Genomic DNA, 12,905 nt, shown 5'->3' with positions numbered 1-12,905 from the left:
GTTTCGGCAAGTTTTTGTTGCCTTCATCAGGGGAAAAATCATGTATGTGGTTCTACGTCTGACGTCTTTGCAACCACATTCATGATTTTTTACTTGATTCCAGACTCTGAAAAGCCAAAACCTCGCAAAAAGTTCAACATAAGCAATCGAACTCTCAATCTAATAATATGGTTGGGAAGTAAAAGCTGCACGAAAAAATAGGGCAAAAGACATCATTCACGGTAAGGGGAAGTTGTCTCCCACGGTAGAGAGACCCCATTGACAAACTATGGACAGTTGTCTTATTAAAATGGGGAAGGGCCGTTTGGCCGATACCCATTCGGCCGAAAACCATTTGGCCGAATGTCACTAGGCTGAACAAAGCATTAGGCCAAAACTCATATGGCCGAAAGCCATTTGGCAGAAAGGGTCATTTGGCCAAAAGGGTCGTCTGGCGAAAGGGCCATTTGGCCGAAAAGGTTATTTGGCCGAATAGGACATTTGAAAAGTGAGAAGTGAGACGTCTCCCTTCTCACATCTCATTTCTCACTTCTGACTGTATAAAGACGTCTCATTACTCACTTCGCGCTTCTCATATTTTACAGTGAGAAGTGAGAAATGAGGAATGAGAATTGACACGTCTCTCTTCTCACTCCTAATTTCTCACTTTTCAAATGACCTATTCGGCCAAATGTCCTATTTGACGTCTCACTTCTCACTTCTCACTGTAAAAAGACGTCTCACTACTCTCTTCGCGCTCCTCATTTTATACAGTAAGAAGTGAGAAATAAGGAGTGAGAAGTGAGACTTCAGACCCTTTAGACCAAATCACCCTTTCGGCCAAACGACCCTTTCGGCCATATGACTTTCGGCCTAATGGTTTGTTTGGCAAAATGATATAGTCGGCCAAACAACATTCGATCGCACGGTATTCGGCCAAACGGCCCTTCCCCTATTAAAATATTATTTCCCTTGTTTTTTACCACCCATAAAATAGTCGCTTTTTTGTGCGCACATTTTTCGCTTTTGACGTACATAAATGACGTTGGAGTCAACGTAATAGTGCAAATAATGTTTTCAAATTCATTGGGCTTCGTTGCCGTGTGGATAGCGGCGACAGTCGTCTATGCACTTTTGCCTGCTGTGTAGTGTGGGTTCGATTGTCGCCCTAGTCAGGAGGAAACTTTTCGTAGGGCGGAAAATTCTCCACTGGGCGTTGTATAGATGTCCTTACTGTTGTCTAATGCTAGGTATTAAGTATTCAATTTCAATCTGTGCGATCTCTGGTCGGTGTGGCTGTCTTCTAAAAATCAGCTATTATATTTCTTATGCAATGCTGTTTGATATGATTAGTTTCTTAAAATGTCTTAGAAAGCTACATATGCTTCTTGTGGTTCTGCAAACAGTTGTTCAATTACTTTTGGGATAGGTGTTGAATTTTTAAATGTAGTTATCATACCATATTATTTTCTTGAATGCCAATCCCTTGACCTTGTTCGAAGTTGCGTTCTATTGAAGATTATGTACTGAATATTGCACACCCAGCTCATGCATGGAATCATTGAAATATTGCAAGCGTCACCATCTACCATCGAAAAGGACATTGATCAATGCCCAGCCTCCAGTGAAAAGCGCATGATGAAGCTGCACCAGAAAAGCCCAGCAGATTGGATTCTGTCCTTCCGATGCTCTAAGTCCATCTATCGCCGACCGAAAGTCACTGTGTGTCAATCAAACGTCCCTGAATGATGCATGATTCAATTAAACGTCCTTCGTAAGTCACCAGCCGACTGACATAGCGTGACTATATCGAACAAAAAATCGCAAAAAGGAAAAAATGCAGTCCTTCATAAGCCGTGATAGTATCTATCCGTCGAATCGACAGGAGCCGTCTGATGATGATGTCCCTATCACACGTTGCTGTGTCAAATTTTGCCAAAATATTTTTAGTAACAGCTCAGATGAACAGCTGATCTGAGCCTCAGCGCACAATGGACTAACACCGTGTCGCACCCTTCAATTGTGCAGATGTTCAATGTGGAGACCAGAATCGACTTAAGGCGAATCAGTTTGTTTTCGATTCTCAGCCACCCTTCATCGCATCCTTTTTGTATGAAAACTGTACAATGTGTAAGAATTTGAACGCTTTCAGTGTCACCCCTCGAACATCACATTATCGGAACTAGGTTCACAAATGAGTTGATCAAACCGATTTCTTCTCGTTGTGATTGATGGAAAGAATATAAAAATCTTATAAAATTAAAACTATGCAACTGGATGCGGTCAGCACGAAAATAAAAATGTTTATAAAACATATGTAAAGCAGCACATGTTTCCTTTTTGTCGATTTAATTTTATGTGCAATCCTTCCAAGAGATTTACTAACCACGTGCATATAAATTACATCTTTCAAAATAATAGATGTTTGCCATACGTGTGACTACTGGTTTATAACCATGTAGGTATGTGACTTTTGTACTCCTATCATCATCAACATTAATTTAACACTTGCTGGTCCCGGCAAGGAGCACATTAGTCAAGCAGCGACATTTACGGTCTATTTTATGCCCACTCTGACGGTTGCCAAATCCGACGATGATGTGGGTCGTATCATCGTATCTTTGGTCCACCGCGCGCGCACACTGCTTCGCTCAGCATAGTACCGTTCCAATGCAACCGACTCGGACTATGAATTATGGCCACTACGTAGGACATTCACCAGGCTCGCTGTGACACTTTTATGGCACAAATGAATTCATCGCCCAGAAAGACCGGCCGGTGATGTAAACAAAGAGGTCCTTTACACTCGATTATTGGCCGAAGGATGAAACTCGTCAACGGATACGGCAGCAGCACCGCACCGACGACGATGCGATGGATTGTAGCTTGATTCCTCGAGCAGTAAGTAGTGGAATGAACGGAAGGAAGAAATCTGACGGTATCCATTTGATCACCACCGTCTACCAATGACACGCTCGAGGACTAGGCCAGGAATGACAATGACGTCGACTTTGACGTCGCTGCTGTCGTTGATGATGATGAGGGTGATTGAAAAATACAGCCTTTCCGAGAAAATTTGCTCTGGTTGGATAGTTCGGCCCTATCTGACGACGATTGTGGATGGTCGATTGAGAATAATTGCGCCAGACTTGGTCGTCCATCCGGCAGAAAGTTGGGAGGAAATGGATCAAAATGCAACCGTTAGTTAGTAGTTTGATGAATGTACTCAATTTCTAAGAAGCTTTTGATTAAAGGTTTTAGAGTCAATTGGGAGTCCATTGAGGAGTTTCTCAAAGGATCCATATAGATTGGCACAGTCTCTTAAACCTCACTGGTTTAGACACATCTCAGCATCACAGATACTTGTAGAAAACTTTTAGAAAATTTGTGAAAAAACCTTTTTGGGAGTTTTCAAAACTGAAGAAAATGTGATCTGAAACTTATGCAAAGCTTTCCAGAAGCAATTGTGTAACTCTTTAAAAGTTATTTTACTCTTTACAAAAGCTTGTAAAAAACCTTTATTGGCATGTGTCATTGAATAGAAATGCTAATCTCATAACCAATTAATAGTCCACCTCAGTGATAAGCAGACATCGGATCTAATTTCCCATTTGTGTGATATTTCAATTCTTTAATTCAAACAAATGGATACTCCTCCCTCCTCATCCCCAACCGAAAGAAATGATACCGGCAGAGAATAAATTATCAATTAGCAAACAAAGTCGAGTGTGATGAATTTTCTTTTTTTCAATTTGCTTTCCAATGCTAATTGAGTGGGGTGGTGGAGATGACGCTGATGACTATGATGGAGACACGTGGTACTAAAACTGATTCGCAAAACTATTCCACCGACGGCGGAAGGATACTTACAAAAAGGAATACCGATGCGCCGGGGCCTCGTCGTTCGGCTGCTGCCTTCAGCTTCCCGGTGGTCTCGTGGGACATCAACGAGTAGACGGCGGTGGCCTCGATGCGGGTCAGGTTGTTAAGGCACGCAGAGCACAGCAGCAGCGTCTGACAGCAGGTTGTTTTATCGACAATCTCTGTGAAAAAGGGAAGAAATGGGTACGATAATTAATTTGCCGGAGTTCCGGACAGCGGAAGTAGTGCTGGGCGTCAAGGACCCGGTAGATGATGGTAGAGGGAGGCTTTCAAATGGCAAATGGTTATAATGGCAACGTTTATGGTGATTCGACGGGATGGTAGTTAAAACAGAAGCGACAGCAGCCAATTGGGTTGGAATTGGAAATCATCTGTGACGAAGACGTAAAAGATTCACGATCAAAATTGTTATTATAATGAGCTTCTAAAAATGGAAGCACGAACAGGATTTAAATTCACAATCGAGGCTTGAAATTTGATGGAGTCATGGAAAGAACATTTAACCAAAAGATTTCATGGAAGAAAATTTTTGGGAAGAAGTTTTGGGAAAGGTTTCTCAGACTTATGAACATGTCATTCGAAAAAAAAAATTCGATTGCAGCAATCCTAATATGACCAAATTTAGTTGAATATGAGTAAATGAAAACTCTTCATAACAAGTTTGTATCTTGAGGATTTTTTCCCGGTGGTGGAAACAGTATAAAAGAGGAAAAGTTGTTTGGCTGGAAGCTATTCAGCCGAAATCCATAAAGCTGTATTGAACTAAGCTGTTATTCAACTGAAAACTAGTTAATCAAACATTTTGATAGGCCGAATTACATCTTTCCGAATAAGTCAATTGGTATAAAGTCTGGCGGAATAGACCATTCAGGCAAAAAGGTTGTTAAACCTAAAATTAATTCTGGACGCACGGGCCAAAAAATTCGTTTCGTCGAATAGGTCATTTTGTTGTGTGTGTGTGTGTGTGTGTGTGTGTGTGTGTGTGTGTGTGTGTGTGTGTGTGTGTGTACAAACTAACCCCCACTGTCTGGCAGTGATGTTATGGAAGAAAGCTGTCTGTTAAAACAGTCAGATTTAATCCGGGAGTTAGAAAGTGCTAGCTCTACTGCAGCTCCAGTGACCCATTTCAGAGTGCCTGGTATTTCATGTCCACTCCGAGGTCACTATCACTAACAGTAAGCCCCGCCTGGTTATGCTACCGTTTAACAAATGGATAAAGGTATCATACTCAAACTTCCGGATTCAACATATATATAATATATCTTGAATCCAGCGTGCATTTATTTTAATTCATTTGCTAACATCTAAATAAAGTCCGACATGCAACCAATCTCCATTGATGATCTGAACAGGCTTGTAAAATGTCATCTGCATGTCATTTGACTAATTTGTTCATAACTTTCTTTAGAAGCCAAATTTATTGCATAATTTTAGGTGTACTCATAACGCTTGAGTAGGGCTATATTTTTGTCCAAAGGTACATTGCTCTAAATATAACATCTGAGGCTGGAGAGTGAAAACTCTCCAAAATGTCACGTGTCATTTGACATAATGTCATTTGAATGACATTTTGCCTCCCACGCCCCAGATTACATATTTACAGCAATGTCTTGTTAGACAAAGTTGTAGGCACATTTAAACGCTATAAGTTCGTCATACATCATGAATTGATAGCTACCTTCTAGAAAAAGTTCTGGGAAAATTATACAAACGAATGCAAATGACATTTTACAACACTGGATCTGAATATACTAATACCTAGAAATAATATGAACAGTATATCTACATTCTTCAAATTAGTTTTGTTCAACAGTAAAAAACATAATAGGTCGCACTTGCCCCGTTTGAAGGGATAAGTGGGTCCTGAATGTAAAGTTATTTCTTGCACTACCAATATTTTTGTAATTGAATAAATGGCTTTCAACACCTCTACTATTCAACAATGGAAGCATATAATAATGTATCCGTGGTTAATGTTCTAAAATAACCAGTTTTCTAAGTATGCGTTGACAATTTTGCTGAACTAGCGTTTTTTTAGGTCCTATTTGCCCCGGGGTACCTTAACTTTCCGGGTCAATCCTGATTTATGCCAAGTACATTGAAAGGCGTAGAGTGCTACCTGATTATGACGATGCCTAACTTTGCAGCTGTAGATTCTACATCAATATGCGGATTGACATGCTATTGTCATATGATTGAAAGGGTCGAGTTCCACTGTATACCATAATCCACTTTTCCTATTTTCACCCGAAATAAATTATATAACACTTCACTGCAAGACTCACGAGACAAAACTCATAGTCTTAATACTTTACTACTCGAGATTAAAGGGACCATATGGAAATTTAATGTATGTGACCTCTCTTGACATCTGGATTTTTTTGTTATATCTTCATTTGTGTATTTTTTTAAGTTTTACATTAAATTCAACACAAGTTTTGACTTCAGCAGCCACTTTGAATTTTTAGTTTTTAATTTACCATTAACGGTAGGAAATAATTAAAGCCCTGAAAATCACCACCATACTGTCAAATAGGGGTTCAAAGATATTTAAAAACAAATAATAAGTGAAAATATTGAAATTTGAAGAATATTACTCCATGCAAGAATTCTTCTAACTAAGAGTGTTATATGATATAGAATTATTGGTTTGATCTCACCGAATTCAATCCGTGGCGTCGTGAATCGCCATCTTCAGCTAAGATACCTCTCCCACGTAGACGAAACGGAAAAATACGCATTGTCCGTTTGTGGCATCGCTGCGTAAAAACATCCCAGATGGCAACTTAGGGAATAATACTGGAAAAACAACATCGGAATCTTGAGCTTAACAGCCGCATCAGACATCCTAAATATATTTTCAAGCGCGCAGTTTCTGGGTGGAATCGTGCCTGGATACAGAGTTATTCAGTCTTCAGTTGAATATTCGCAAATCGCAAATCTTTTCAAAGCTTTTAGTCCTTTTCATGTTAAGCACTGGATGTTTTGTCACTTTCATCGGTCAGTAAAAAACAAAATTTGAAAAATTTATCAAAATATGACAGAAACAGCAGGGAGCACGAAATATGCGTCCACTCAAGTCATGGCCTCCCTATCCTTCCGAGCTCAGTTGTACTGGCTAGCAACCCTATAACCAGAGACCGGCGGAGTGAAAAACTGTAGAAATGGCAACGTATGAAAATGCATGAAATCGTGAAAATAACACTGGCAGCACTTGAACTTTTTGCTTGCTTCTTATGGAAGCAAAAAGTAAACAAGTCGAATTGGAACCGCTTTTGACGGTTCGATTGGAAACAAGATGGCGTCTTTGCCGATCTCTTATTCTAGTATTTCTAGTACTGGCCATTTGGCTGAAAATAACAGCCCTATGCTAATGGGCCAAACACAATTGATACGTTTGCGTGCGTTTTGACAGTTTTCCCATGGGAAAACTGTCAAAACGCACGCAAACGTATCAATTGTGTTTGACCCATAAGAGCTCATGTTTAGCGTAGCCAACACCAACACCAACGCCGAGCAACGTACGTCAAATCTAAAAAAGCTTAACATCATAAAACATCCAAATTCAGCTTTCTTCAATAGTCAACTTTAATCGGGAATATTAATAAAATATGACTAATGAGTTTAATTGATTCAAAACTTATCTACATGATCAATTTGTCTTTTATTTCACCGTGAAAAGCTTGAGCAGAATTTAAAAATAAATCCTGCACTTTTATTGAGTTGTGGATATTTTTAATTATCAAGCATCATATTCGTTCATTGGTGTTGTTGACGATTGTTGACATCTCATGCAACTGACAGCGGTCTATCTGCACACTGTGCCCGGGACATGGTGGCTATTTTTAGGCTAAGCGAGTTAGATAGGGATGTCTATAGCCTGGAAAATGATGATTGACAGAACGAGTATATACGGTAAAACAAATCATTTGACCAAAAATTTCGTATTTCCGAACTGGTGCAGTAAAACATGTCATTTGGCCTAAAAGGACATACGATCGAACGGGTCAAATATATGATACATGATCAATAACGGCCACGTCCTTGTATTTAGTCAGCTAAGAAGATGAAAGGAATATCAGTAGGTGGTTTTTGCTATTGAAGACCGTGTTTACCTCTGCGACTCCACAAAAACCGCAGGAAGAAATATTAGTCAGTTAGCAGGCGTCGCTGGATCTGTCACTCTGATGAGCAATGCGACCGTGCCAGTTTTTACCCACACAATTATTTTAACGAACTATTTTTCGACCGTGCGAAGCAGGACGATACCGAACTGTCTGCATACCGAGCAGAAATACGATCAATAGCGCACTCTGTTAGGCCGAAAAAAATATTTGACCTAGGGAAAACGTTCAACCCGATAGGACAAAATAGTAAAAAAGACACATTGTAAGAAGTGGCAATTAAGAAGTGAGAAGTGAGAAATTGAAAAAAGAAGATAGAAAGCGAATAGAGGAATATTGGAAGTGCAAAGCTAGTAGTGAGACATCACTGTGTGAGAAGTGACAAACGAGAAGTGAGAATTAAACAGAGAGAAATGAGACGACTCGTTTCTCACTTCTAACCAGGCATTGCAAAATCATCTGAGCACAGGATATCATCTTTGCTTGTGCAAAGATATTATCCCTAATCAAAGAGCACTCTGAAAAGATATTATCATTTTAGCTATTGATGATGATCCTGATAGCCAGCGCGTCTCGGGGTTTGTTCACGTTGCGAGGGCGTTGCTACAACAAAAGAAGTGAAAAAACTTTTCTCCATGGCGAACATTGCACTTTGTTTACTGAGCAGATAGATAACTAAGATCGATATCCCAGCATATCATCAGTATCTTTGCTCAGAAGATCGAATGATGGGATAAATTGCAATGCCTGCTTCTAACCCTTAATTTCTCAGTGAGAAGTGAGATCTGATAAATGAGAAGTTTAACGTCTCACTTCTCACTTGATATTTCTTATTTCTCTTTCTCATTTCTCAGTTGTGACAAGTAAAGACATTCCACTAAAAGCTCGAGGCAAGTTTCTTTTCTTACTTCACATTTTCGGTCAAATGACCTGGTTAGCCATGTGACCATTTCGACCAAACGACCACTTCTCCACCGAATGCCATTTTTGAGAAAATGTTCCGTTCTGCTAGATGACATTTTTAGTCGTATGCCCTCACGGTCACGACATTTTCTGCCGTATGACCTAATGGGCATAAGGTCTTTTCGGCAAATAGGTTCTTTGTTTGGCCAAATTGTTTTCGTCCGAATAACTTTTGCCAATACGGATTTCACCCATATGAAAATTAGCTAAGACAATCAACCTTTCATAAGTCAAGATGGAAGGCGCCATCGACATGGTAATATCGAGATATAAAACATAAATTTATTGGGAGGCTATTTGGAGGGAGGTACTTGCTGTGATGGTTACTGTTGCATAATTTGCTTCCATGATTCGATATCGAGTCATAAAACGTCGATTCGTGGAGGGTTCATTGCAAGTCTGTGTGTGTAAGTTAGCTGAAAATGACTTTCTGTCGAAGGCTGTTGAATTGAAAGCTGTTCAGCCAAATATGTCGTTCATTTCTTATTCGTAGATATTTTGGCAAATCACAAGACGCCCGTAAACGAAAAAAACATTCTGTCGACATAGTTGTTAAAGGAGGAGGTGGACTGGACGATTTGTTCTGGATATTTTTGGCTTTCTCAGTCTTGCGTATTTAAAACTCCACGTTTTACAGAAGAGGCGAATAGGACAAAGCATCCGAGCTTGTTATATGTCCGAACAGGTTGCTCAGCCGAAAGACTTGTTTGGCCGAAGAAGCCGTTAAGCCAAACGAATTTATCCTAACGAGTAATTTGGTCATTTAGCCAAAATTTGTTGTTTGAACGAAAAGGTCATTGGGCCTAAAAAGACATTTAACTGAAGGAAGGTATAAGGTCAAGTGAGATAATTTTTTTTTTTAATTTAGCAGAAAAAGGTTGCTGGCCCACCACACCAGAAAGAAATCAGCTACATCACAAATCGACAGAATTGGGAAACGGTGTCCGGCCATTAGGCCGAAAGTCATTAAGCCGAATGGCCATTAGGCCGAATGATAAGTAAGAAGCAAAACGTGAAAAATGAGAAGATTTTCATTCTTTATTTTCCTTCTTCCTTTTACTTTTTTCCTTTTTCCTTCTTTCTTATATCTTCCTCCTTCTTTCTTTCTTCTTCCTACTTCCAGCAGTAAGGCTTAATTTTTTCTTCTTCCTTTTTCCTTATTGCTTCATCTTTCTTTCTTCTTCTTTCTTCCTTCTTCTTTCTTCTTCCTCCTCCCTTCTTCCTTCTTCCTTTTTCCTTCTTCCTTTTTCCTCTTTCCTTTTTCCTTTTTCCTTTCTCCTTTTTCCTTTTCCTTTTTCCTTTTCTTTTTTCCTTTTTCCTTTTTCCTTTTTCCTTTTTCCTTTTTCCTTTTTCCTTTTTCCTTTTTCCTTCTTCCTTTCTCCTTTTTCCTTTTTCCTTTTTCCTTTTTCTTTTTTCCTTTTTCTTTTTTCCTATTTCCTTTTTCCTTTTCCTTTTTCCTTTTGCCTTTTTCCTTTTTCCTTCTTATTTTTCCCTTTTTCCTTATTCCTTTTTGCCTTTCTCGTATACTAAGTATACGGTAAAGGCTATATGATCGCTCCAAAAACAAACTTTTTATAGAAGGCCCGGAGACCCATAGTGTTATATACCAATCGACTCAGTTCGACGAATTGAGGTGATGTCTGTGTGTGTGTGTGTGTGTGTGTGTGTGTGTGTGTGTGTGTATGTGTGTGTGTGTGCGCACAAAACGACGCAAAAAATGTCACTCATTTTTCGGGCACTTATCCTCAACCGATTTGCTCGCAACGAATTGCATTCGACGCAGAATCCTTTCCCATTGTTTCCTATTGAAAATTGGCCAGGTCGGACTATGGGATAGGAAGTTATGGCCAAAATACAAATTTATACGTAAAAATCGCGTGAAAATGTCACTCATTTTTCGAACTTATCCTCAACCGATTTGCTCGCAACAAATTGCATTCGACGCAGAATCCCTTCCCATTGTTTTATATTGAAAATTGGCCAGGTCGGACTATGGGATCGGAGTTATGGCCAAAATACAAATTTATACGTGAAAATCGCGTAAAAAATGTCACTCATTTTTCGGGCACTTATCCTCAACCGATTTGCTCGCAACAAATTGCATTCGACGCAGAATCCTTTCCCATTGTTTTCTATTGAAAATTGGCCAGGTCGAACTATGGGATTGGAAGTTATGGCCAAAATACAAATTTATACGTGAAAATCGCGTAAACAATGTCACTCATTTTTCAGGCACTTATCCTCAACCGATTTGCTCGCAACAAATTGCATTCGACGCAGAATCTTTTCCCATTGTTTCCTATTAAAAATTGGCCAGGTCGAACTATGGGATTGGAAGTTATGGCCAAAATACAAATTTATACGTGAAAATCGCGTAAAAAATTTCACTCATTTTTCGGGCACTTATTCTCAACCGATTTGCTCGCAGTTGCATTCGACGCAGAATCTTGTCCCATTGTTTCCTATTCGAAATTGGCCAGATCGGACTATGGGATCAAAAATTATACCATTTTTACCCTTCTTACATCCTAAGAAGGGTATAAAGATCGCTTGAAAAACCGACTTTTTATCCGAGGCTCGGAGACCCAAGTCGTATATACCAATCAACTCAGCTCGACGAACTGAGCACATGTATGTATGTGTGTGTGCGTGTGTGCGTATGTGTGTGCGTTACAAAAATGTCACATCAAGATCTCAGCCGTCCGTGGACCGATTTGCACGATTTTAACACTAAACGAAAGCTATGACTTTGTCATTGTACAAGTTTAGTTTTTTTTGCAATCGGACATTTGGTTCCAGAGATATGTGAGAAATACGAACATGAAGTGTATTTTCAGAAAACTAACAAAATAATGTCACATGAAAATCTCAGCCGTCTGTAAACCAATTTGCATGATTTTATCTTTAAACGAATGCTATGACTTTGCCATTGAACCCATTGTATTTTGTTTTTGCAATTGGACATTGGGTTCCGGAGATATCTCTGAAATACGAACATAAAGCATTAGACGTATCAACTTCACACATTGGTAAAATATGTCCCATCAAGATCTCAGTCGTCCTTGGACCGATTTGTGCGATTTTATCTTTAAACGAAAGCTATGTTTTTGTCATTGGACACATTAATTTTTTTCTGTAATCGGAAATTCGGTTTCAGAGATATCTGTGAAATACGAATATGAGACATATTTTCAGACTACTAATGAAGAATTGTCACACCAATATCTCAGCCGTATATGATCCGATTTGAACTCTTTTGGGCTTAAACAGAAGCTGTAATATTGCCATTTAAGGCGGCAAATCAAATCTGCAGTCTTTTTGTATTTTTTAAAAATTGTTAAATTTCCAGAAATATCCCTTTATTTTTATTTTGGAATCGATAAAAGCATGATAATATCAGTTATTTTATAGGGGAACTGTACCGGTTTTGGCCATGTTCCTAATTTGGCCAATTTTGCGAATAACTCCAAAAATAAAGCAATTCGGAAGGGTTTTATTAGTTCCAACAAGAGATATATCCCTCACGATTCAACGCTGCTTTTAACTGATCGATTATTTTGGAAAAATATGTATTTTTCAGGGTTGGCCAAAATAGGCACTAAGTTGGCCAAAACCGGTGCACTTCCCCTATTCAATTGAAGGTCATATGCATAGAAATTGTAATATGCACTGGGCACACACAACCATTCAAAAGTGTAAGAAGGGTTGCGTTCACTGTAGGTGGATTAAGTCGGGTTTTTTTATGGAAAAATCGCTAAAAAACACACTCATTTTTCAGGCACTTTTCCTCAACCGATTTGCTCGCATTAAATTGCATTCGACGCAGAATGTCCCATATTTTCTTATTGAAAATTGGCCAGATCGGACTATGGGCTTAGATGTTATGGTCAAATTACTATTTATTGCGAAAAGGAGTTCAAAAAAGTCTAGCTCACTTTTTTAGCACTTAGACTTCAT

At 39.1% G+C, this 12,905-nt stretch overlaps 2 protein-coding genes across 6 annotated transcripts in view; one reads left to right on the top strand and one right to left on the bottom strand.

Moving 5' to 3' along the window:
- Positions 1-12,905, top strand: part of LOC134212898 (trissin receptor) — a 529,260-nt gene that overhangs the window by 336,881 nt on the left and 179,474 nt on the right. The gene's annotated exons all lie outside the window — the stretch shown is intronic.
- The window catches only part of LOC134212896 (uncharacterized), a 197,754-nt gene that overhangs the window by 6,467 nt on the left and 178,382 nt on the right, over positions 1-12,905 (bottom strand). For all 5 annotated transcript variants that reach the window (XM_062691197.1, XM_062691196.1, XM_062691195.1 and 2 more), the window contains one exon: positions 3,850-4,022. In XM_062691197.1, coding sequence (XP_062547181.1) covers positions 3,850-4,022 — 173 coding nt within the window. The remainder of the gene's footprint in view (positions 1-3,849; positions 4,023-12,905) is intronic.

The sequence above is a fragment of the Armigeres subalbatus genome, chromosome 2, assembly GCF_024139115.2.
Source record: "Armigeres subalbatus isolate Guangzhou_Male chromosome 2, GZ_Asu_2, whole genome shotgun sequence".
NCBI classification, from domain to species: domain Eukaryota; kingdom Metazoa; phylum Arthropoda; class Insecta; order Diptera; family Culicidae; genus Armigeres; species Armigeres subalbatus.
Note: the sequence above shows the minus strand (reverse complement) of the source record. Positions and strands in the feature narration are given on the sequence as shown.